Below are 25,955 nucleotides of genomic sequence, written 5' to 3'. Positions count from 1 at the left end.
AGACTTGCTTCGATTCTTTACTCTGTGCCACCTGTATGATCTTGGGTCAGTTACTGAAAGTTCTCTGTGGCTCACTTTCCTCATTTGTGAAGTGGGAATACTGGGTTTGCTGTGAGAGCAAATAAACAGGAATGTAAAGTGTCAGCATAGTGTCTGGCCCTCCCAAAGTGCTCAATAAATTGTGACTATATGGGATACTCTAGGGCTCGTGTAATTCTAAGGAACAAAAAAAGAAGGCAGTTTTTGAGTTATGTATTTTTTAAAAGGGCACAGAACCCTTGCTTGCGAGTTAACGGTCAGACAACTAAAAGCACACCCACATCACCCTACCACTATTTACTCCCAAAAATCCAAGAGGAAAATGGGGCTCTTCTTCCTGGCTGTGTCAAGGGAGTGTTACCGTTGTGGGTGAGGCTGACCAGGAAAAACATGTCAGAAACTGGGTGGGGGTGCAGAGAGGTCCTCTTTACACAGAGCTGAGTGGGCATCTTATTTCCACGGACTCTTCCTTCCTACTCTCCAGGCAGAGGGACGTGCCCTGTTTCTAAGAACTTCACAGGAATGTTCCCATTTTATCCTAAGAGACATAGGAGGTACATGCTATCACATTTCCCCTTGTATAGATGAGAAAACTAAGGCTCCTAGGCAATACTCAATCGGGACACACCCATGTTTGATTCTGCCATGGTGAAGGCTGAACAGCCAGATGCTTTGGCCAAATACTGATTTTGTTTATTTGGCATGCTTAGTTTTTTCCTTAAGAATCCTTTTTATGTCTGTTGTTAATACACGCAAGTAAAATCTCCAAGTCATTCTTTCTGTAGATATGCCCTTAAGGAAACTCCAAAACTGACCAAATAAAAATAACATATAATGGCTATGAAAGGCTTATGTTTTCTAGAGGGTGGAGGACTCACCCACCAAGTCCCATCCTCTAGGCTCGTGTTTTCTTCCACCTGGGTCCATAGTGAAGTCAGAAATGTTGTCAAGATCACGTGCTGTTGCCACAGAGAATTTGCTACCAGAGGTTAAGCTGACTTTACAGTTCTCTGAAGAAAAGCACTGAGGCCTGAAGTTATGTGGCACCGAGAGCAAATAAGCTGGGGCCACTTGCATGCACACAGCAAGAAGTGCACGCAAGGTAACACAAGACATACGGGATGGCTTTGTTATTCCAACCAACTTGCAACACCAATCCATCTTCTTATGAAGTCCAAGGTAGTGTAAAAGTTCAGAGGTTTTACAGTTACAAACTGGTTCAAATTACCAGTCCATGACCTAGCAGCTGTGGCGATTACCTTCTGAAATGAGGAGAATATGTCTACCCCGGAGGGTTGGAGAGAGAATAAAATATACAAGAATTTATGCAAAGTGCCTAACACAAATACAATAAATGGCAGCTAGTGCTATTGTTATATAAATACACGTATTATTCTCAGAAAGTGCATCTGCAATTTTCCAACATGTTGCCACACAGGCTAACAATCTTGAGATTACCATTTGAATGGCTTTCTAAAAAAACTAGGAAATGTCAAAATTCTTAAAATGCTTCCATTCAGAAGTTACCAAAAAAGAAAAAAAACCAGATCAATGAATCATCGAAATTAAATGACCTTCTTTAGAAGACTGACAATGTTATCAAACATGCTTCCTCCCAAAATTCTATCAATAAAGTTTAAAAACATCCTAAGGACAGGCTTGCGAAGAATAGCAATTTAGCTTTTTTTTTAAGATTTTTTTATTTTTGTTTATTTGAGAGAGTGAGAGCCAGAGAGATCACTGAGGGAGAGGGAGAAGCAGACTCCCCACTGAGCAGGGAGCCAGACACGGGGCTCGATCCCAGGACCCTGAGGCCATGACCTGAGCCGAAGGCAGATGCCCAACCGACTGAGCCACCCAGGCGCCCCCAAGAATAGCAGTTTACTCACTAGATGGCCTTGGGCAGGCTGTCTAGCCTCTGGAGATTTTCCCAGTTCTAGAGGAATGCTGACTGTATTAACTACACCTTAGAACATCTGCAGGAAGGTTCTAGATGAGAACACACTGAAGCACCAAAGTAGCAGGTAGCCAATTAATGTGTGTGCCCCCCCCCTCCAGTTTCCACTCAGCTTTACCAGAACAGAGACCCAGATCACATAGTGACAAAGAGGGGATGGATGAATGGTTGAACATAAGGATGAACAGATAGATGGGACTTGAGCCAGAGAAACGTAAAGTTAAAAAAAAAAAAATCCTCCTATCTGGCTACTTTTTTGAAGGTAAGTTTGTACATCTGCTTCGTTATTTCCCCTCTTGAGCAAAAGCAAAGGTTCCAAACTTGTTTTGTGCCAGATGCACTACTGAGGACCCACTTGTCAAGTACTTACAGAGGACCCTGAAGAGGCAATCACCATGTTCACAGAAGGTCTTGCTCAACAGCACTCTGCTCCATTGTGCAGTAAGTACACATGAGTAGTTACTCTACCCTCTGACCCTGCACCCAGGTTTTAAGTGTAAATGTATCAAAAAAAGGACCTGAGAATGGAATCTCTTTGAGAAGAGCCAACATTGCCCTACAATAATAAACCATGACCTAGTGCCTCGTGTCTGCCAGGCTGGGTCGGTGCTCTGCATATGCACACATGTCATCTGTACCTGGACAGATCCTTGGACTTTGAGCTTGAGCCTGGTTCTGTTACTTTGTAGCCTAGCGACTTTGGGCAACTCACTTTACCTCAATTTCCTCAGTTATAAAATAGGGATAATTAATAACACCTGACCTATCTACTCATTGGGCTGTCGTGAGAACCAATGTAAAAAGACAGCCTGAGTGTAAACAATACTACTTTTAAAACCATATGCTGGGTAATATTGAATGGAAAGTAGAGGCTAGGACCAAAGAGAAAGCTGTTAACCCTTCTCTAATTGAGTGTTCATCATCCTGAATCCTGGTGGCCTCTTCCTGAGTCTCTTTCCTCCTGTCAAGTTTTTGTAGAGGGAAGATTATGGGCCACCGAATTCCATGGATGTGTGTGTGTGTGACAGGAGCTCTACCACTTTCTATAAAGCCTCGGGCTAATTACCTTAGCTCCCTGAGCCTTCATAATTCATCTGTACAACACAAATAAGGCCGATTTCAGAAAGGCTGTCTTAAGACTGAAGTGAAATATTAGCTGTAATGTACCAACCATGATTTCTAGTGCACTGCAGGCATTCATTAAATAAAGAGATTTACTGAACTGATACAGAAAATGACACAAGGATGAACACTCTGAAACCTGCTCTCTGGGCAAATGAAGTACTTCAACACTTTCATGTCAACACTCCAGAGCGGACACGCTTTACAGGATGCTCTTCCTGTAAGGGTGGCAGCGATGCCAACGACCCCTCGTCCATCTGGAGCTCCCCGTTCCGTCACCCAGAGGCATCACATCACAGCATGGACAGAGAACCAAACTAATGTTTTTTAGAAGTGGCATCTATTACACTAGGAAATGACTTCAAACTCTTATCAAAAACAGGGACAATCACATGCTGCCTGGAAATCCTTTTAAGATTTTGGCAAAATTTCTTTAACATATGAAAAATGTTATGGCTCTAGAAGTAATGGGAAATCAAGGAAAGGGCAGCGATGGACACCATTTACATCAGTCACCGTGCTGATGCTCTACGTACACTCCTTATTTCTCAAAGCAGCTCACACTGGAGATGGCCCTCTTGTTCTTCCCATGTTACAAACAGGGCTGGGGCTTCAGGAGGGTAAGGGGATCACCGAAGATCATAGCTTCCCAGAGGTAGATCCTGGCTTCAAGACTCACCTGCCTCAACACACATTCTGCCAATCTCTCTACCAACTTCAATTCACAGAGCTACAATAAATATCACAAAAAAGATACTCTAGGTAGACCAATCAACTGGAATTTGAGTTTCACTGATCAGTGAACTATCATCTTACTGATTATGCGACTACATGAGAAACTTTTACACAGAGCACCTGAGAGTCTAACAAGGTATCTGCACAAATCTCACTTGGTTCTAACAACCTGGTGACAGAGACCAACTAGGTATCATCCAAGGGATGAGAAACTCAGGATGGGCAGGCAGGACTACCCACTTTTTTCCAAGTCACACAGGCTACTAAGTGGGGAAGCTTTGATTTTAACTAAGCTCTTCATCCCTAAGCAGTTCCACTATACCATACTGTCCTCTCTTCAAGCTATCTATTGCCCCTGTATCTGCTCCAAGCAATAACCAACATCTGTGTGACAAATAACCCCCGATTCTTCACAGTGCACATGCCAGGCACTTGGTTATAATTTCAGAAGGTACGTATTATCCTTGTTTCTTTTTAAGCAGAGACAGAAACTGAGGCTTAGGGAATAAAGTTATGTAATGTGTCCACAGCTACAAATGGCAAAGCCAAACTGCAAACTTTGGTTTGACTCCAAAGTCCGCACACTTAGCCACTACCTAGAATAGAACTGCCTCTGGGTCTCAGCTCTTTCCCTCCCCCCAAATGAGTGATCCAGGTCCCCAGACGGCTTGTGTGTTGTGTGCGCGATGTCCCACAGCACCTGGCTGTCACAATCTCTTTCTGGATGACTCCAATGCAACACCCATCTAATGTCACCTCCTAGCCTTAGCTCAACCAAGAGCCTCAAGACTTGGGTTCCTTCCCTCTTCTACCCATCACTAAATAGGGGACTGCAGGCAGGGGGACGTTCAACTAACTTCTCTTCAAAATGGGGGAGCCAACTGTACATCTACCTAAAAGCAAGGGTAGGCCTAAGTGTTCTAAGATTTCTTCTCAGGCAAGACTGGTAACATTTTGCCTAAGGTAAATTTTCAGATCACAAATACATCCATATTCATAATGCAAGACCAAATATAAGCTAAAATAAAAGAGCAGTGAGTCAACAAAATCTCTCCGTTCCCTGTCACTGAACTCAGTGGAAGTTAATAACAGATTACAAAAAAGGGAAGCTGTCAAAAACGTCCTGAAGAATTACTGCTATCTGCTAGGATTTCGTATCAATTCAAGAGTTCTCTGAAGACATGGGCCTTATTTAGATGATCTTTCTACTTCCAAGCACACAATTCACACAGAAGTGACTCCGTTTATCAAAATGGATTATCAAAACAAGCCTCGGACACATAAACACAAATAGAACTTGGACCCTAATCGGGACAATGTCTTCCTCCCCCGCCTCCAAAAAGTAAAAAATAAATAAACAACAAAAAACCAGGGTAAGCAGCAAGGAATGAAAACAACAAATTTACTTTGGGAGATATATAAAAGGATTTAAATAAACTTGAATTTTCAGTTAAGACTGGCATGCAAATAGTTATTTTGCAAAGGTAAAAATGTATGTAACCCTACCTCAATTTCATACTAACTGAAAAGAGAGAATAAAACGAAATGGGCCTATATGGAAAAATATAATTTAAATAAGGGGAGAGGTAAGAACACCCAAGTCTAAAGATTTTAGTGAAGTATTAGATGGCGTCACACAGTGGAACAATTCGTAGCTTTTCACAAACCACACAAACTCCTCGCTCAGAAACACATGTGCATGAACTTTTGCCTATAATTGTAAAGGCCTCAGACCCCATGAAGTCCTAGGAGTGGAAGGAGCTCTGAACAGCTTCTTAGGCGATCTGGCTTCTGGTTCTGACCCAGCCACCTTGTCACTGCCTCTCTGGATCTCACTTTCCTCCTCAGCCGTTAATGATCTTTCCTGACTCTATGGTTAAAATTCTAGCAAAGTCTACTAACATCACAGTAAGATCAAGCGATTTAGTAAAATCACCCCCCTTACCATTTTTTATTTGCCAATTTTAACGTCCTACTGCGGTCCTCTATTTGAAGATTTCTCAAGTTGGCTTTCCCTTCAAAAGGAGGTAAGTGGCTTTGCACATGGAACAGAGCTCATACCATAAAGCAAGCCAAAAAATCTTCTCCGAGAACAAACACACTTATTTCCTTAAAGCTGCGCTGCAATAAGTCTTGTGACATCCTCACCGAGCATATAATAAAGCTGTTGTAATCACTTTATTTCCCCATTTGGATGGCAATCCTTAACCAACTCTGCTTCCCAGCAAAAACTCTGAACTACAAGATTACATTTAGAGGAACTGCTCTCCAACTGCACCAGAGTTATATAGAGTTAATTGTTTCAACTTCTGGAACAAGGCTTCTCGTCCTAAGGCCCTGAGGCGAACAGCAAAAGGAATCTAATCACTGGCCATATGGGAAGTACGAAGGAATGGAACAGATCACTCCCTGGAATACGGTCGCAGGAGAGGCTCAAGTATCCAGAGCTCATTTGAGATGAAGAGCACCCCTCCGACTGTCATGGTATCTGAAACACCCATTAGAAAGCAGCTGAAAAGAACCCTCTGACTTGACTAGAAAAGTTATAAACCAGGCAGGTGAAGTAAACAACAAACGACCTGTTTAAGTAACAGAAGGTAGCATTACATTCTGAAATCTCTTCCTGGCCCATCCAGACTCCCCACCCACTCCCCACACACAGCTACAAATGATAAAAGATAAAATGCCAACTAAATTAAGTCTAACAGGAGTAAAAGATCGGAGAATTTGGGAATATCCACTTAACTTACGAGGGTCCTTCGATTACTGAAGAACATGAATCCCATAGGGTTTATTCTTGTTCAGATTATGTGGCTGAAAAGATGTGGTGACCATAAAACAGTAAAAACTATGTATTAAACTAGAGACACTACAACTGAAGTTTCCACCTTTTATAAATATTCCAGTGAAAAATGTCGGCTGTTGTAATGCATTTCTTTATTTATACAAGAAAAAAGGACTCTTCAAATGTTCTAACAACCTTCCTTCAAAAGGCCTCTCTAAAGAGTCAGAATGGGGCGCCTGGGTGGCTCAGTTGGTTAAGTGACTGCCTTCGGCTCGGGTCATGATGCTGGAGTCCCGGGATCGAGTCCCGCATCGGGCTCCCTGCTCGGCAGGGAGTCTGCTTCTCCCTCTGACCCTCCTCCCTCTCATGCTCTGTCTCTCATTCTCTCTGTCTCAAATAAATAAAAAATCTTTAAAAAAAAAAATAAAAAAATAAAGAGTCAGAATGCCTCACAACTGAACGTGTGCAACACACAGGATTTCCTACTGCCCGTTCCCAGGACAACTCCTTTGCTTTCTCCTGCTACTCATACGAAGAGACCATGGCTCTTGATTTTATTCATAGAAATTATATTCAGACCAAAACCCAGTGGTTCAGCATATTTTCTGCGCACAATTATTACATTAAAATATTTGTTTCTAGGGGCGCCTGGGTGGCTCAGTCGTTAAGCGTCTGCCTTCGGCTCAGGTCATGATCCCAGGGTCCTGGGATCGAGCCCCGCATCGGGCTCCCTGCTCGGTGGGGAGCCTGCTTCCCCCACTTCCACTCCCCCTGCTTGTGTTCCCTCTCTCGCTGTCTCTCTCTCTGTCAAATAAATAAATAAAATCTTTAAAAAAAAAATTAAAAATAAATAAATAAATAAAAAATAAAATATTTGTTTCTAATTAACTTAAGTCTTGAAGACATAATAGAAAAAAACGTATGGCAGAGAAAAACTTTTTTCTTGTACCAAACTGGGATAAACTATATACGTGGTAACGGAAAGCTACCCCCACAGACAAGACCTACTCTGAGTCTTCAGTAAAATATTAAGAGGCAAGAAGCAGTGAGGCAGGGAGAGAAGCTGGTTACATGACTTACGTTTGTGCCTCTCAGACAATGAAGTGGTTAGCAGGGGCAGGCTTACAAGCCTCCAGCAGAAGGCAAGGCACAGAGCTGAGGCTTTAATTCCTGGCAAACTCACTTGGAGATGCCAAGTGGGCGGTGCTATGAATCAGGGGGTGGGGCCGGGGGTGAGGGGAAGGAAACGGAGAAGGAGCACTTACTCGGTTAGAAGCTGGTGCAGCTTGTGATAACCCCGCTCCAAGGCCAAGCTCACAGGTGTCGCTCCTTCCTGGTTGTGGATGCTGAGAGCCCCTCGGCCACCTGGCTTCTGCAACAGGAACCACGTCAACCTCAGCAGCCCCAGCCGCACGGCAAAATGCATCAATGTCTCTCGGGGGCCGCCATCTGTACGTGGGTGAGAAAATCAGTATGGAGAACATGAAAACAACAAACAGAAAAACAAGTTATGTGAGCACTGCACTGCTGCCTCCAAGTACCTAAGATCCTAAAGTTAAACCACGACATAAACAGTCTGACTGGGGTGGGCTACAACCAGCGCCCGCATAAAGACAGAACAAAGCTGGAACACAGTTCGAGAAGTCTCCGAAGAGAACCACGCCATTCTGTATTCTGATTTTACACGTTTGTGCAATCCATTTATACAGGCAGATTTATAAGGGTGAATTCACACATATGTTCTTTTCCTTAAACGGGGGGGGGAATGCAGCCTCACAACGTGGGGACCCACAGGGAACAGTTGCTGGGGCTTAGATGGGTGTATCATAAAAGGTATAATTAAAGAAAAAATAACACCCAGACAGGAGTTGGCTAAACACTAAGAACAGGTTCTGCTTGTTAAGCACACACAGGTCTTTTTATTCCCCCACATTAAGGGCAAATCAAATTGCTGACACTGCGAGCTTTTTCTGTTTTGCTTAATGAAAGAAAGAAATGCATCTCCAAGCATAGTAAGAAAGACTAATTTTAAGATAATATACTAGTACGTTCAGTAAGAAAAACATGTACTTGGGCTTATTTCACTTGAGGGGAAGGCCCCTCTTTGGTACAGCGAGTCAAGTGGTGCAACGAGGAAGGGCTCGGGAGTCAGGCAAATCTGGGTTTGGATGTGGCCATTTACCACCTGAGACCGGGCCTGATCCATTCTTACTTCTCTGAGCTTCATTTCTTCATCCCTAGGTGGGGCACCTGCACCTCACACCCAGGGTGGCTGCAACAAAAGGGCGCAGGCAGGCGGAACGCGGGGATCAAGAGCAGCTGCACAAGATCCTCACTCAATGCTAGGTTCCTTCCTGTTCCCGGCTCTCTCCTCTTGCCTTGGGCTTCAAGTTCCCGGTTCACTAACAACCTCTCTTCCTCAGGGCCTCTCCTGTGCCCAACCTGCAATGACAGGGCTACAGCCACGCCAGGGTTGTGGTACCTGCCCGTGCCCTGCCCCATGGGCCGGGCAGGACTCACCTCCAGGGGCGCCACTCAGACACCGCCATAGGAATGGCGCCCAGGAGCTGTGCCTGCCTCCTTCCCTCATTCTCCATGGCTTCCATAGGTCTCAACTCCTTCCCTGGGCGTTCCCAGACTTCTTGGACCCCACTGTTTTCTCCTTACACATAACTCCTCCATGCTTCTCATGTGACTAGCAGTGAAGAACGAATCCATCTTTGAACCTGTGATTTTACACTGAACCTCACTGCTTCCCATCAGTCTAGTGTCCCTACTGTGATGCAAAAGCTATCTTTCGTATTATACATTTTTCCTACAGAACTACGCACACTAATTCAAGAATTTACAGGGTGTTCATCAGAGGCACGTGGCTGGAAAGAGATCAACACCCCAGAAGAAACCACTGCATGTGCAGGTACAAACTGTAATAAGCAACATCTCAGAGCAGGTGGCAGGGCCAGACAAAAGGGCAAAAAGAACCTTCACAGAAGATCAAGTATCACCATCTGACTTGTGCCTTACAGTTATTCACAAGCACTCTGACATCCTTATCAAAACCAAAGAGCTAATAAGGCACCGACCAGGAACTATGTGACTTTTTAGAGACTGGTCAATTCCAGTGTTACTAGGTGACACCTCCTCAAAGCAGTTTTCTCTACACCCTCACCCTTTCCAATCCCTGATTTGCAGAGTCAGCTCCGTATTTACAAGTTCCAACAACAAAGCCATGCACCTGCTCGAGGCGGGCACCCTGGTTCCAGCACCTGTATCCTCCCCAGATCTGATTCTAAGTCCTAAGCAGCAGGTGCCACATGTACTTGTAGGTTGCCCCCTTTCTGCAATCAACAGAGGACAAGAAGTGTAATGCGTGGTCAGGACCCGTGAGATGCTATGCTCTGGGCTATGTATTTTGTATTAACGCTTTTCACGCTCACAATAACCCTATGAGGTCTCATTATCCGCAGTCTGCAGACAAAGACAGGTTAATAACTTAACCACAACAAGAATCAGCAAGATTTGAAAATTCTTCTGTCAAGTCTAGAGACCATACCCTCTCCATTAACTCCACCCTCTTTTTATAAAAATTAAGCCATCAGGCAAGTGAGCTAATGTTGGGGTTTACAAAGCACCTTTTCACGTTTTCCTCCAATAAATAAAAATTTTTACCCAACTTATCCTTCGTTACTGTTTTTATTCCTTTTGTCTCAGTGTAAACTCCGGCATGCCTACAATTCAGGCCCAACTTCTGTTCTCTGGTCTCTATATTCTGTATTTTTTCCTCTCATGATCCTTTGTCTTTTCCCTCTGTATTCTGAGAGTTACTCAACTTTGTTCTTCAGATCACTAACTGCATTTCCTGTGATGTCAATTGAGTCCTTTGTCCCCAGTTTGAGTTTAATTATGCTATGGGATTCTGGATGTCCCTGCATCATTTCAAGCAATTCCTTTTCCATCTTTGCCCTCACCGTGATGGCTTTTTGCAGATGTAATTAAAGCCCCTAATCAGTTGATTTAATAATGAAGATTATCCCGGATAATCTGGGTAGGTCTAACTGAATCAGCTGGAAAGCTGTAAAAGCAGGGCTGAGGTTTCCCCTGGAGGATGCCCTGAGCCTGTGCTCTTGGGGCTCCATCCTGCTCTGGATCTCCCTTTCCTGACTGAGGATGACAGCTTTGGCTCAATTCAGTGGGTTTTTGTTGTTGTTGTTATTGTTGTTTTAAGATTTTATTTATTTATTTGACAGAAAGAGACGGTGAGAGAGGGAACACAGGCAGGGGGAGAGGGAGAGGGAGAAGCAGGCTTCCCGCGGAGCAGAGAGCCCGATGCGGGGCTCGATCCCAGGACCCTGGGATCATGACCTGAGCTGAAGACAGACGCTTAACAACTGAGCCACCCAGGCGCCCCTCAATTCAGTGGGTTTGAGCTTGCCCAGGATATTCTCCTCTATTCCTGCCCTAGAATCTTGGACTTGCTTAACCAGCCCCCACAATCATGTAAGCCATGCCCTGCAATAAATCTTAACGCATATTTCTTCTGCTGGTTCTGATTCTCTGGTTGAACCCTGACTGAGGGGCTTCCGGCATATTAAGTAGATACTTCCTAAACTTATTTTTCTCCTGGCTGCTTCCTTTTCTAATTTCATAATAGGTCTGCCCTCTTTTGAGCTTTTAAAGGACAAATGGGAACTCTCTTCTAAATTTTTATTTGGTTTCTTAAAGAAAATTATACTCGGGAAGTCTTCCATGTGAATACTCATGATACTTTCCCGTTTCCTTTAGGCTGTAATTTATTTCACAGGCCATGTGCTGGTTGGCTGGCTTTCCCATTTAACCATGCTCAATTGGAAAAATCTCTATGGAGGCCCGGCTTCTACCCATGGAGAAGGTAGCAGGAAATGTCTTAAGTCCCACCTGCAATCCACGTATATGCTGGAAGCACCTCCCACACCCATTCCCTCCGATCTGCAGAGAAAGCTGATGTGCCTAGCAGGCATTCAACCACAATGAGTATGCTAGATGGCAGCGACTTTTTCAGTGTCAGATTTTCTGATGAAGCAAAACGTTCTAAATTCTGTGAACAATATAGCAATCAAAGACTACATATGTTTTTCCTTCCCCATCAATCCCCCTAAATGCCCTGCTCACAGTACTCTCTGAGTCCCACATCTATGAGAATCCAAAGGCACCATTCCTTCTACTGTTCTGTACTGCCTCTCACATAAAGCCACAGGCCGGCACGATGCGGTAATTCTCATACTCTGCGGGGAAGGAGAACAGTGGGCCGGTGCGAGCAACGGGCTTGCAGAAAATGACAGCGGTAGCCTTGTCAGAGAATCATGGTTTGAGAGGCAACGAAACCTTCTGGAGCTGAAGTCCTGCCATGATGAGGACCTGCTTGTCCTGGAGTCAACAGATATTAATCCTCTGCCAAGAAAAAAAATTCCCAATGGCCTTTTTATATTTTATTATTTTATTTTTTAGCAGCTATGATAGCTGAAAAAAGACGCAAATATTAGTGAGTGTAGCTAAGGAAAAAGGAACTAAAACCCCGGACAATTAAGGCTGAGGTGGTAGTGACCGACATCAGATACACAGAACTGAGAATGCCCTGGCTGTGCTCGGTGCGGTCTTTCTTAAACCTGTCTAATCCTGCTCTCCACCCAAATTTCTCCTTGTGGGGAGGATTCCCACCCCCAAAGATGGTAAGATCTTTTCATTCAGTCACACAAGACTGTGACTAAGAATGAAGATCTCCCCCAGGACGTTTCTCCTCCTCCCCTTTCTTCAGAGCTAGTCTGCAGGGAGCAGCCCCTGCTACCCTAGAAGGTCCCTTCAGGTGAAAACCATCTCAGTGCACCCCTTTCACTAGCCACTCTGAGGAGCAGAGACAAGGAAGTGAGGCTTGGTCACTCACAGGGAAGTTCTCCTTGACTCCCCCATGCACCCTCCACCCAGATGCATCCTTATTACTTATATTTAAAGCAGAACTAAGGCCAAAGTACAGCACAGAAGCTGCTTTATGTAACTAGGGATGGAAGGACTAGATGGACAAACTCCCTCTTGTTTGTGGCTTAAAGTGAAGAGTAACTTTCTAGAGATAAGTAAAAGCAAAACAGTCTCATTCTGCTTCAAAGAACCGTTCTTTCTAGTGCTGTTCTGTGACAGCCTTCCACAGGACATGTTACTGTCCCTCACAGAACTCAACAGTGTTCTGTCTCTAATAGGTTACTGGACAGTGGTCAAGGTATATTCAAAACAAAGAGCTTACACACCAATACACACTCTCCCAATAGGTCTTCCTCCATTTCACAGATAAAGAAACTGGGGAACAGAGATGAAGTACTTGGCACAAAGTACTGCAATGAAGCCAGCCTATAAACAAGTGGAACCCACTGCCTATGCCCTTCCCATATTATGGTATCAAATCTAAACCAAGAGTTCTCAACATCATGTTCATGCCTGCTGTCCAGGAGACCAACAAGCCCTGAAATAATATGTAAATTGTTTCAGGTATGCACCTAGATGCACTTCTTCCTGAGGAGAAATCTAAGCTACTTTCAAAGGAGTCAGTGACCTGAAAAAAGTTAAAAAGCACTGCATCTTGGGGCGCCTGGGTGGTTCAGTTAAGCGTCTGCCTTCAGCTCAGGTCATGATCCCAGAGTCCTGGGATCGAGCCCCACATCGGGTTCCCTGCTCCACGGGAGGCCTGCTTCTCCCTCTCCCACCCGCCCTGCTTGTGTTCCTTCTCTCTCTCTCTCTCTGTCAAATAAATAAATAAAATCTTAAAAGAAAAAAGCACTGCATCTAAACAAAGAGTGGGAGGATTAACCACAAATCTTATATGACCCCTTTGTGCAAATATCAGGCTGGGACAACTGTAAACATCCTAGCTTTCAACAGCAAGTAGTCCTGTTATGTAACAGGGTGCCCTGTTTACCTGTCTCATTATCCCAGGCGACAAGCCTGCTTCATACCTTCTTCCTTTAAGTACCTTTGCAACCCACTGATGTGAGCAGAACGTTCCTTTACATTTGTCCCTCAGCAGCAAGCACCTCTTAACTGATGCTACGCTGCCTTTAAAGTACCCAGTGGTGTAGATTCTAATCCACAATTAATGGAACAACTTACACTGCAGAATGCGAATCTGGCACTTGAAATCAGGTTTCTGATTCCAGTTGTTGACTTAAAGGAGGGCTATCGAGTTCCGTGCATGCATTTCACCTTGCAAAGTATATATACCTAGCTTGTTCAATTTCTTTTTGTTCTTTTATTTGTAATTCATGTACAATAAAATTCACTTGTGTGGGGCGTTTAGTCCTGAGTTTGAACACATGCATAGATTCTTATAACCACTACCACCAAGACATAAAACCATTCCAACATCTAAACAATTTCTTCATGACAGCCCTCTGCAGTCAGACCTCATCCCCACTCCTAGTCCCTGGCAACTACTCATCTATTTTCTGTTCCTATAATTTTGCCCTTTTCAGACTGTCATATAAGTAGAATCATACACTAAGTAACCTTTGGAAATGGACTTGTTTTACTTAGCAAAATGCATCCAGGTTGTTGCATGTGGACCCCCAATAATCTGTCCCCTTTATTATTTTTAAATTTTATACCCCCCCCTTTTTAATGATGAGTAGTGTCCCACTATATGGATATTATCACTATTGGTTTATATACTCACCCAATGAGAGAGATTTGGGTTGGTTGCAGTTTTGAGTGATTACAAATAACGCTGCTGTAGGCATACCTGTGCAAAGATTTTCTGAGAAAATGTAAGTTTTCATTTCTCTAGAATAAACAGCCAAATGTGGAACTGCTGGGTCATATGGCAGACGTACACTTAACCTTACAAGAAACTGCCAAACTGTCTCTCAAGTGTCTGCATCATTCTGCACTCCCACTAGCCGTGTATGAGACACTGGTCTGTGGCCTTACCAGCCCCTGGTAGTTTTGATTTTACCCTTTCTAAGAGGTGGGTAATGGTGCCTTACTGTGGTTTTAATGCGCTTCCCTAACTATTCAAACTTGATTTAGCTTTTCCTAGTACCGGTTGAGCAATTCTGTACAACAGAAACTGAAGAAGCACATGGCAAGTCCACAAAAATATCAAAGCTGGCCAGTTCCCTATGAAAGACAGGGAAGCTAAGGCCCAGAGAGGGGAAGTGACAGGCCCAGTTTCAGACCTGTGCTTTTTTTTTTTTTTTTTAAGATTTTATTTATTTTTATTTGAGAGAGAGGGAGTACATGAGAGGGGGGAGGGTCAGAGGGAGAAGCAGACTCCCTGCCGAGCAGGGAGCCCGATGCGGGACTCGATCCAGGGACTCCAGGATCATGACCTGAGCCGAAGGCAGTCGCTTAACCAACTGAGCCACCCAGGCGCCCAGACCTGTGCTTTTTCTAACAGTTCTTTTTAATTGTGGTATTATGAACAAACGATCCAACTCCTATGCCTGCTTTCAATAAGACAAAAACAAAACCATAAAAATACCATAAGCCCCATAAATAACTAATGCAATCCCATCTTGACACTGTTTTGTAAATGGCAACCAGAATTAAGGCTGCCATACCAATACAGAACAGCAGGGAGTAGAGGTATAAAGCCTCAACATGAGGTTTCTGAAAAGGTGCTCATGCCCTACATGATGGCAAATATTTTGATCTTGAGATCTTAGCAGTGCAGGGGTTCCTTGGTCACTGTATTAATTAGGAAGAAAAAAGGATAAATCCTTTTTTCCTTGACTGGATTTTAGAGTCCACACTTTATTTTTTATTTTACTGAGGCAGGACTGTTCCAGTAGTTAGCTGCAGCCAGCCCCTGATGCTAAGGGACACCACTCCTGCAGCTGATCATAGGGTCACAGGATTTAAGAAAACCAAAGCTGGCAAATACCTCTTTAGCATTCTTCCATGGGAGGAAGTCTGTGACAGCAGGCACTGAGCATTCCCCTACCCAGTCCCCTCTGGGTGTTCCTGCTCAGGATCTGCTCATGGGCAGAGAGGGTGACTTCTGGCCCGCTCTCCTTACGGAATACAATAATCAGAGCTGAGTGGCCATGGAAGGGCAGTCCTGTGACTCTCCGGCTCTTGCAGGGATAAAGGAGGAAGAGGAGCAAACCCTCCCGGCAGATGCAGCATCAGGAGCCCAATGAGCTGTCATCAGCAGCAAGGCAAACATTCGGACCTCCATCTGCGTAACTCCTAAACCTTTCCATTTGATTTGAACTCAGGAGGGAAAGAGGGTGTTATTTATTGGACCCCAAGCATATACTCTTTCATTTAAATACAGCCATAAAACCATGACATTTAGTAGATACCCATCTGCTACAGGAATGATTATGTAGGAAAACCCCTGAGTAAGAGGAACATACAGAGTTACTACACCCGTGCCTTTTTTTTTTTTTTTTTTTAAGTGGAGCTCTCCCTTCAGTGAGCTCTTATACGGAGAGCCAGTAGCTGAAATAAGAATGAAATTGCTCTGGTTAAAGAAGTGTGGGGTTTCTCAGAGCCCAGGAGGCTCTGGTGCTCCCCCCACCTCAATCCCCCATCTTTTCTTTCCTCCAACTCCATAGAGTCTCTCGAAAACTTCAGAATACAATAATGAAAGCCCTGTCTTTGATAATTAAATACCAAAAGGATGACAAAAAGTTACTCTGCTACTGTGCTTACGAAGGATAGGTCACTTCCTACGCCTGGGAGAACAAGCCAGAACTTGGGACCTGCAGCAAGGTGATGTGTGTGCCGTTCTCTGCTCCAAGTGGGAACTGAAATCAGCCACAGCAAGCTCCGGCTTGGGGCATTTCACTGCAAGAACAGGTTTAACAGCTCAGCTGAAGAACTGAGAAGAGAAGCCATAAGGCCACTGTGCTCCGGTAACTGCAAGATTTATCCAGCCACTGTGAAAGGCCTGAGGGCTATAGAAGCAGCCCCACTGAAAACCTAAGTATTCCAAACTCAGTCCGTTTGTGGGTCATTTAAGTGCTTACCATGCAAAGTCTGATCTGTTCCCAACACATTCCACTCTGCCGGCAGCTTCAGGTGTCTGAATGCCAGGGCAACCTTCTCATCAAGGGTATTCACATCCACAGCCGGGGGTCCCGACCGGTCAAGAAAACGGGTGAAGTTCAGAGCCTGCTGATTCCCAGCACTGGTAGCCAGGAACTGGGCTGCATCGTATGCCTCGTCCTGGATGAACTGGAAGTCTTCTTCAGCCACCACGAACACGGGGAGGCCCTCCTTGGAAGCACAGAGTAGCACCTTCACGGTCTCACAGCAGTCGTGACCTAAACAAAACACACGGAGCAAGAAAACGGTCTAAGTCCTCCCGCTGGGAGGAGGACAATCTCAGAGTCCTCCCGCTGGGAGGAGGACGGTCTCAGAGTCCTCCCGCTGGGAGGAGGACGGTCTCAGAGTCCTCCCGCTGGGAGGAGGACGGTCTCAGAGTCCTCCCGCTGGGAGGAAGGCACTAGTGGGTCCTCTTTGCTCTTCTTACACAATACAGTTCTTCCTAAAAGAAACCCCTCCTTCCTCTGCTCTGACAGCAATCTAAACTTCTTTACACTTATTTCTAGCTTTCTGTGAACTGTTATTTACAACTATGAATTAGTTCCCTTACTGCTAGCAAACAACTCTGTACTCCAAATATATCCCCTAGAGCTGAACAGTCTCTGAGGATCTCAGGATGTACTGAATCATGACTGTTCAACTCGAACAGAGGAAAGAATGAAAGCTCAAGGATCTTGTCAGGCCTACCAAGTCTGACACGACTGAACTGAGCTAGATCTGGAAACCCAACAGGGAGAAAGCCATGCAGACTGGTTAACATAGGAGGAATTATTATACAGATTCCCCAGCACTGCCCTATTATCACCACCATGCAATCTATCAAATGATGAAACATTTTGAAAAGCACAAAACTACTTATTTTATTTCACTGTTATTAGCAATTCAAGGCCTACCACAAAAATGACTTCTGCTGTCAGATACACGTTCTTTCCTGTAATGTAATGACATCATCAACATCGCCTGGTTCACACAAGGATGATGCGATGCTGTGGCCAGAAGCCTGGTTCAAGGAGAGCAAGCGTGCCAGAGATCAGTGCCCACCGTACAGATGGGCAGACCTCAGGAGCTGCAACATACACACCACCCCAGAGAGCTCCACTTGAGTAAAATCCACACTGTTACTGCGAGTAAGGCGTTCCTGGAGGAATCAGTCTCTGCGGGATTTTTAGCCTCACAGAATTAAGTATGTACAACATGCAGAATAGAGTCATTGAAACACACTGTTTTCCCTCAACTTCCCAACACTGATCTCAACTGGCTAGAAGAACGCTCCTAACATCATCATTCTTCTTCCAAAAAATCTCTCTGATGAGAAAAACAGAAAGGAAAATGGAGTCGGGTGTTTCTGCTGCGTGCGTGATGCCACCTTGTGCTTTGCCTGAGTCACCGCAGGCCCCCGCACCCGCAGTTTCCCTGCACCCCCTTGCACGCAGACTGCTTGTCCACGGTGGGAGTGAGGCTGAGGAAGCCCTCTCCAGGTCCACAGATCTCACTTTCCATACTGCGGCCACAGGCCAGGAGAGGCTTCAGACATGGACAGAACAAACTAAGCTTTCTGCTGCCTTTGAAAGAGAAAACAGTAATTGTTTTTCCGTGTGAACAATGAGAATAATAAGTAAATTGATTTTCCGCATATGATTCTCCAGGGGCCTCCTTAAGCCCTTTACCCTGGTGACAAAAGAAATCTCTCACTGTTGTGTAACTTTAGGGGGGCTGCAAGTATTTACTGACCAAGTATCTACTACATATCAGGCACCCAACATGTCATTTTCTCTATACAACAAATTTATGAGGTATGTATTGTCCTCACGTTACAGATGACAAAACTGAGACTTCATGAAGTAATATGCCCAAGGTTACACAGATATTTGAAGCAGAATCCATTATTCAAATTCAAGTCTAATGCCAAAGGACGTGGCCTATTATGTCATGATGCAAGAGTTCTGTCCCTGCCTGCAAGGAGCCCAATACTCAAGTGACCGGCCAGTAAGACTATTGAGCAAGAACAGGTTCATTAACCACTGAGGTCAGCTTCCACATAAACAGGTAACTCCACCACATACAACCTCCTGCTTTTGGAGTTGAATTCTTTCTATGAAGGCTGTAAGAAAAGGGAGCATGCCCTGCCTGGGCATGTGTGTGTGCCCGCACACACCTGTGTGTATACCCACATGTGTATTTCAATTCAATACATATGTTTAATTTATGTATTTAACATATGAAATGAAATTAGGAAAAAAATCCTAATCTTCCTTTGAAGGGCAGCCAGCCTAATTATATAAAACAACAATGTCAATAGAAACAAGTCAACTAATTCAGGTAGTAGATTTGGAGATTTTTCTGGCAGAAAGTGTTTCTTTTAAATTGTTCTATAATGGGGCGCCTGGGTGGCTCAGTCATTTAAGCATCTGCCTTTGGCTCAAGTCATGATCCCAGGGCCCTGGGATGGAGCCCCGTGTCTCTCTCTCCCTCTGCACACCCCATCCCCTGCTTGTGCAGCACGTGCTCTCTCTCTCTCTCAAATAAATAAAATGCTTTTTTTAAAAGGTAAACAAAACAAAACAAACAAAAAACCCTGTTCTATAACATCCAACAGCTAGATATGCACCAAGCCCAGGGCACTGTGATTACAAAGGTGCAAGTCTCAGCCCTCCATTTCAACCCTCCAGAGGTTTACAGTCTATAAGGGGGAATCAAACAAGTTGCAGAGAACTGCAAAGGAAGTTCTCTGGAAACACACAGCGCACCTGGCGCGAGAGAAGCAGGACATTTCACAGGTAAGCGCAGGAAGACTTCACAAAGGAGGTGGCTGCTAAGAAGAACCTTTCTGACAGGGACCCTGCTCCTGGCTCTGCAACCCCTGGAGTTCTTCACTACAACCCTCAGAACTCAGATGCATGGTGCCTATCTCATCTTACCAACACACACTTACATAATACTTGTGATGTGCTCGGCTCTGTTCTCTGTGCTTCCAAGGAACAGTTCATGTACTCCTCATAGCAACCCTATGTGGCAGATACTATGATTACACCATCTACTAGATGCAGAGACCAAGGCACAAAAATATTAATTTGCCCACAGTGATAAAGTTCCTGGGTGGCAGAATTAGAACTTGAGCCCACTTCCTTGCTCTAGAGTCTGCCCCTTCTCCCAAGATTTATGGGTACAAGAAGACTTTTAGAGGAAATAAGCGACCATGGAAGAATCAACAGGGAAGGAATAAAAACACCGTGCTCAAACCCTGGCTGTAAGACTCTTACACTGTGTGACCCCAGATCACTTCTGCTTCTCTGGGCCTCAACTTCGTCATTTATAGCATGAGGGAGCAGCCCCTACAGCCCCCAGTGTTTCTCAGAGGTCAAAGCCTGTGGGTGTCACCAGGCAGCAGCTGGACAGGGAAAGTTAGCAAGAGATTCCAACAATAGAGAACAGTTTGAAAAGCATAAAAATGGAAGCAGAAGGTAAGTTCAAGGAATGGAAATTACAGTTTCGGGAGGATATTAACTTGGTTACATCTAGATGCTCAGTGACAGCAGAGACCTGGGTTCAACCTATTTTCCTTACTTGTTAGCTATGTGGCCTGAGGTAAATGACAACACCTCTAACACTGTTAAATCTAGACAGTCTCCTGATCTTGTAAGTGAAGAGCTAGAATTTAGAAGAGTCTTCTCAAATCTTTAATACCATCACCCAAAACAACATCACACCTAGCCTCGATTCATTTCCAATTAAATAAGACAGACAGAAAGGTGTAACAATACGTATTCCAGTCAGAAGAATTACTTTAAAGTAAGAACGGTGTGGTTCGTGACTCTAACCAATAATTACAGCACAGCATTACAAGCCTCCAGCCTGTGCAAAGGTGAGAAATCCAAAAGTGTGAACCAGAAAGGGAGTCACAATGTCACTAATGGCCTCCACCAACCTATAAATACCTAAACACCATCTGCCCCCCGTAAGAGCTCCTTCTGTAGAGATACGGAGTGCACCCCATATTCCAGGTTTCCAGATCTTCAATTTCACCACACACACACACACACACACACACACACACACAGGGTGTGTGAGCGCAGAAAAGCCACGGTGAAGCAATACTACCTTACTCAAAACTGCCAAGGGCAGAAGTGTCTGCACACAAATCTATCTGGCTAGGACAGGGTGAAGACAAACAAAGGGGAGAGAAACAGAAGGTGGCTCAGAAGTTGTGTGTGTGTGTGTGTGTGTGTGTGTGTGTGTGCTGGGACACACGCATGTGTGTTTATTAGCAGCCCACGTGTGCCTATCTCTTTCTGCCGCTTTAGCAGAAAAAATTGGTTAGAAGGTGGATGGTGGAAGGTGGTGGGTGGATGGGTGAACTGTCAGCTCTGTGTATACGTTTTTGTGTAAAATAAAACTGTATCAGAGGAGGCAGAATGTCAGGAAAGGCCATGAAACAGAAACCCAGGAGCAGCGATCTGATTGTTAGCCCGATATTTTTCCCTTCAGACATAAACTCACAATCTGAAGGAGAGACTATGAATCATCCTAAGTAAAATGTGCCATAAATCTGGAATTTGTTTGGTATGATTACAGGCTTCTTTTTCAAAAGAAACACTGAGGAGTAAAAGAGGAGTGGAGGGCTGAGGGTGTCCTGGACCGGCCTTTATTTTAAAAACTTAAGAGTACACGGGGAGGGCTCTACCACTCAAAACCACAGCGCCTCACCCCACCCCGTCTGGAAATCAGCACATGAGGCTGCCCGCGCTACTCTCTCCCACTAGTATTTTTTGTTATGCTCGAGTGGGTCTCATGACTATTTTTTAATCCCTATAATCTTTCAGATAAAGCATTTAGGGGGGAAAAAAAATCAACATGTTAAAAAACAAAGTTATGTAATATGGACCCAGTAATAAAACAAAGCCCGCTGCACATGCACACATAAAACATCTTGCTGCCATGAATTAGCTCTAGAGACATGACTCTCTCCAGGGCCATCAGCCTTCCAACTGCCTTTGTAGACACAAAATGCAAGGTATTAACGATGCCCACACCTATACTGAAAAGACACAGAAACCACATCTGATTTGATATAATCGCCACAATTCAACCTCTCTTTACATAAAAAACAGAAGCTGCACTAGAAAGACGAGGGTTTTCAGCCAGTGGCACAGTGTTTCTCCTTCCACTCAATCTCCTGGTAACAAAGAAGGAAAATAAGAATCACAAGTTTTTTTAGAAAGGGAAGTTCTGAAAAATTTACTGAGCTGCTTCTGAAGGAAGCAGCCCCAGAGAATTTAAAGAAGGGAAGAAGACAACCAGTAAAGAAATACGGCCTAAGCTTCAATTCCATTTCTAAAACTGCCTTCTCAGTCTATCCTGTGATAAGGTCCAGTTCTTTCTTCTACCAACAGAAATACACAGTAAATTCTGAGGTGAGGGAGATCTGTTTCTGACTGACTGAGGTATGCTGGCAACCAGCTGAGGAGTCAGAAAATACCAGGTGGACTCATCACCCTCCACTGCGCACAGGGTAGATCATCCTAAACAAGTCACTCCACCCCGAAGTCCAACACGACCCGCCTTCCCGACTGTTAAAAACCATTAGAGACGGCCATGCACAAAGCATGGGGGTGCCTGGGTGATTCAGTCAGTTATGCACCCGACTCTTGATTTTGGCTCAGGTCATGGTAAGATGGAGCCCTGCATCTAGCTCTGCACTGAGCGTGGAGCCTGTTTAAGATTCTCTCTCTCCCTCTGTCCCTCCCTCCCTTCCCTCCCCTCCCTCTCTAAAACTAAACTAAACTAAATTTAAAATGTTCCTGTTTAGATCACTGAAGGAAAAGAGATTCCCAATACTCCACAAAGAGCTTCTGTGGCAGGACCCAGTAAAGCTCCGAAGCTAAAAGTTACCTTTGGCACTGGAGAACTTGATAAAGAGAAGGGGGGGAAATGCAGAATAAACAAAAACACAAGGAGCACCTGGCTAAGGGGCGCCCAGGTGGCTCAGTCAGTCAAGCATCTGCCTTCGGCTCAGGTCATGACCCCAGGGAGCCGGCTTCTCCCTCTGCCTCCCACTTCCCCCGCTTGTGCTGTCAGATAAATAAATAAAATCTTAAAAAAAAAAAAAAAAAGCACCTAGCTGAGGAGCAACAATGTTAATTAACTGCTAATGCTCCTCTTAAAAGCATCTAATTCCACCCTTTCTTAGGCTGGCAGGTCAGGAGGTATGTGCGCTCATCAAGTGTTTCTGCGGGCTCCTTATCACTGTATGAAGCACCGTACCCATGGAAACGAAATACTGCTACAGATAAACAACTCTGCTGAAGCATGACCCAAGAATTACTTCATTTCCTATTAAGCTAAAAGCGGAACACATCCCAGCCGGGCCTTTTCTTTTGAGGATGAAACAACTGAGACTTTGTTTGACCAACTATCCAAAAAGGAATGCTGAAAGTGCTCGCTGGACCAGCCCAGCCCAGCCCAGTCCCACTCAGAGCATGGTCCTTTTTTTTTTTTTTTTTTAAGATTTATTTATTCCCTAGAGAGAGAGAGAGAAAGAGTGTGTGTGTGTGTGTGTGTGTGTGCATGAGCATGGGGAGGGGGAGGGGAGAGGGGGAAGGGAGAAAGAGAGAGATAAAGAGAGAGAATCTCAAGCTGAGATTCTCTGCTGTGCGCAGAGCCTGACACAGGGCTTGATCCTATGATCCCGTGATCACAACCTGAGCTGAAACCAAGAGACGGATGCTCAACCGACTGCACCACCCAGGCGCCCCCACTCAGAGCATGTTCTAAGAGAAAGGCTGTGGTAATGAGTCAGTGGTGGAAAACACAGAAATACTGTATTTTACTATTTCAGTTTGGCATCAAAGTTATTTAAGGGTTAAAGGAAATTTTCAGTCTTCAGGATTATGTGCAGAAAGCACCTACTGTTAGTTTTGGTCTAATGGCAGATGTGCAAATTTGGTATGTGTGCAAAATGTCTCTTTTTGTGTAGGAGTATTTAAGCAGCATGGGACAAAAAAAAAGGCACAGGAATTTCATCATGTACATTTTTTGGGGAAAAGGGGCTAATTAATACAAAACATAATCTACCATATTTCAGCCTGTTACGGTAAGGCAATGTTTCTTTAGTGTTTTATTCAGTCATCCCAAGGAGCCTTTGTAGGCATTTTTCTGTATTCGCCCCTCCAATCTAATGAGACTTTAATACTATATATATATCCCCTATTTGTACATGTGTCTCTATGCTTATATAAAGATTTTTTGCCCTCTAAGAGCTGATTTTCACTCCCTTGGCAGGGCCATGGACTCCACTATAATACATGTGGCTCAGAGTCCAATGCTGGATCCTTAGTTCCGAGTATACAACGTCCACATAAGCATGACAGCTGGGAGAGTAGACAAGACAGTTTTTCCCTTCAGTTAGTTCTCAGTTTGTTTTTCCAGGTTAGCAACTATATACACTGGCTAGCATTGGGACAATAATTTAAGATTTTAAAATCTACAATCATACCCGTCTAGGGACACCCTTATAGCAGGAGTGTCTTAGAAGAGGGAGTCTGTCAGAAAGTGTCCAATACAAAGTAACAGATTCTTTCGCCACAGAGGGAGGGTCCAGCATTCTGCCATTAGGCCAGTTTAAAGTCTACAGCTTCTTTTCAAATGTGTAATTCAATCTGGCAGCCGTGGACATCAGCTACTAGAGACAGGTCTGCATTCACAACAAGTGAGAGATACACTGTGATCCACCTATAGGGCTACTTACTGAGACCTGGGCTGGGAGCACCGATTTTTAATAAACCCGAAAGGAATTCTGATCACAGCAAATAGGGTTTTTTTTTTTCTTTTTCTTTTTAATGACAAATCTACTATATATAGTACCTTCCCTTTGACGAGTGAAAAAGAAAAACAGAAGAGCTGAGTCAAATTTTAGGTCAACGAATATTTGTAGTTTTCCTGTCCAACAAGAACCTTTGCTGTAAATTCTTAAAGTAAATAACACATGCTGAAAAAAGACTGCATTTTAGGAGAGATCCTGCACCAAAGCCTTTCATAAAAATAGTATGCAGCATCCACTGAACATCCTGTCTCATTTCCATTCTGAAATCAATGTTTGCTTGGTCTAAATTCAGATTTAACTAATAAAAACAAATACAATAAAACGGTATTCCACATCGCTCAAGAATTATCTTCCAAAGGTATTCAGACTTCCTTACATTACTTACCAGTCCTATGTAAGTCTTTTAAAGAAAAATCTCTGCTTCATCTCTAAAGGAAACTCACTGTTTAGTTAAGGTGGGATTTGCGGTCAGATTTGTTTCATACAAAGAGGAAAAAATGGAGGTATTTTCCTTTACTACAAAGGCAATACCTTTTATCTTTAGAGGTGTATATCCATTTCAGTCTGTATTTCATAGCAAATTATATTCTTAACCAGAAAATTCATACGTGTTTTGAATGTAACATTTTATTATATAGCTTGTTTGTGCCTAGTGTTAATCAGCACCCAGATAGTTTTATTTTCAGAAAAGAGGACATTGTTTTCAGTCTTCAAAATGTTTTTATTAAAAGTTACTATGTATGTTTTAAAAAGTAACATGCTCACTTGTAAAGCATTCAAACAATTCAAAGGAAAATAAAGTAGAAACCAAAGTCTCCACCTAACTGCCCCCCCCAGATGTTTATTGTACTTACTTTATTAAAAAGGGGAATCATATCAGGCCTACAGCTTTTCGATGGCAGTAAGGCAAGAAAAGATTACTTTTTACAAAGCATTTACATTTTATAATTAAACATACACACACACAGTTCATTGTAAACTTCTTGTTAGAAAATAAGCAAGAAAATGAGAAAATAGAAAAAAATAATCTTCGTATCTGAAATTAAAACTTTTTTTTAAAGGACATAATTTAGAAACGTTTCTTCCTCCCTTCCACCCCCCCCCCCAATAATAAAAGGTTGCGGACTAACATCAAGAAGTAGCTGTCTTTTGAAGGTCAATCAATCATCTGGTTTTAGTAAAAACTAAAATATTACAAACACTGACAGTGAAACATGCAGTGAACTCAAAGAAAAATCAGAGCCAGCAATGTGGATGAAACATGACATTAAAAGCAAGAAGAAGACACAAAGCTCTTTTTCTTCCCAGAGTCAAGCAAAATGACTAGGACTTGCAGAGCTCATCCCACCCGTGAGCAGAAAGGGTGCACAGACATCATTCCCAGCAGCAGCTGCTGCAAACAGACTGTGCACATTTATCCGGTG

At 43.8% G+C, this 25,955-nt stretch overlaps 1 protein-coding gene and 1 long non-coding RNA gene across 17 annotated transcripts in view; both read right to left on the bottom strand.

The window, feature by feature from the left end:
• The window catches only part of AKAP13 (A-kinase anchoring protein 13), a 266,733-nt gene that overhangs the window by 173,227 nt on the left and 67,551 nt on the right, over nt 1–25,955 (bottom strand). For 14 of the 16 annotated variants that reach the window (XM_081831648.1, XM_081831649.1, XM_081831641.1 and 11 more), the window contains exons 4-5: nt 16,634–16,930; nt 7,904–8,087 (exon numbers count right to left, since the gene is read on the bottom strand). In XM_081831648.1, coding sequence (XP_081687774.1) covers nt 7,904–8,087; nt 16,634–16,930 — 481 coding nt within the window. Of the gene's footprint in view, nt 1–5,798; nt 6,374–7,718; nt 7,845–7,903; nt 8,088–16,633; nt 16,931–25,955 lie in introns of those variants that run through there. The other 2 variants (XM_081831653.1, XM_081831654.1) reach the window with 2 other exon arrangements.
• LOC145723593 (uncharacterized) lies at nt 11,050–16,626 on the bottom strand. Its single transcript, XR_014148808.1, has 2 exons — nt 15,037–16,626; nt 11,050–14,833 (listed from the first exon to the last, which is right to left on the bottom strand). It is a non-coding gene; the product is annotated as an uncharacterized LOC145723593 (long non-coding RNA).

This window comes from Leptonychotes weddellii, chromosome 9 (assembly GCF_054177405.1).
Source record: "Leptonychotes weddellii isolate Sample4059 chromosome 9, ASM5417740v2, whole genome shotgun sequence".
NCBI lineage: Eukaryota > Metazoa > Chordata > Mammalia > Carnivora > Phocidae > Leptonychotes > Leptonychotes weddellii.
This window is presented reverse-complemented; position numbering and strand designations above follow the sequence as displayed.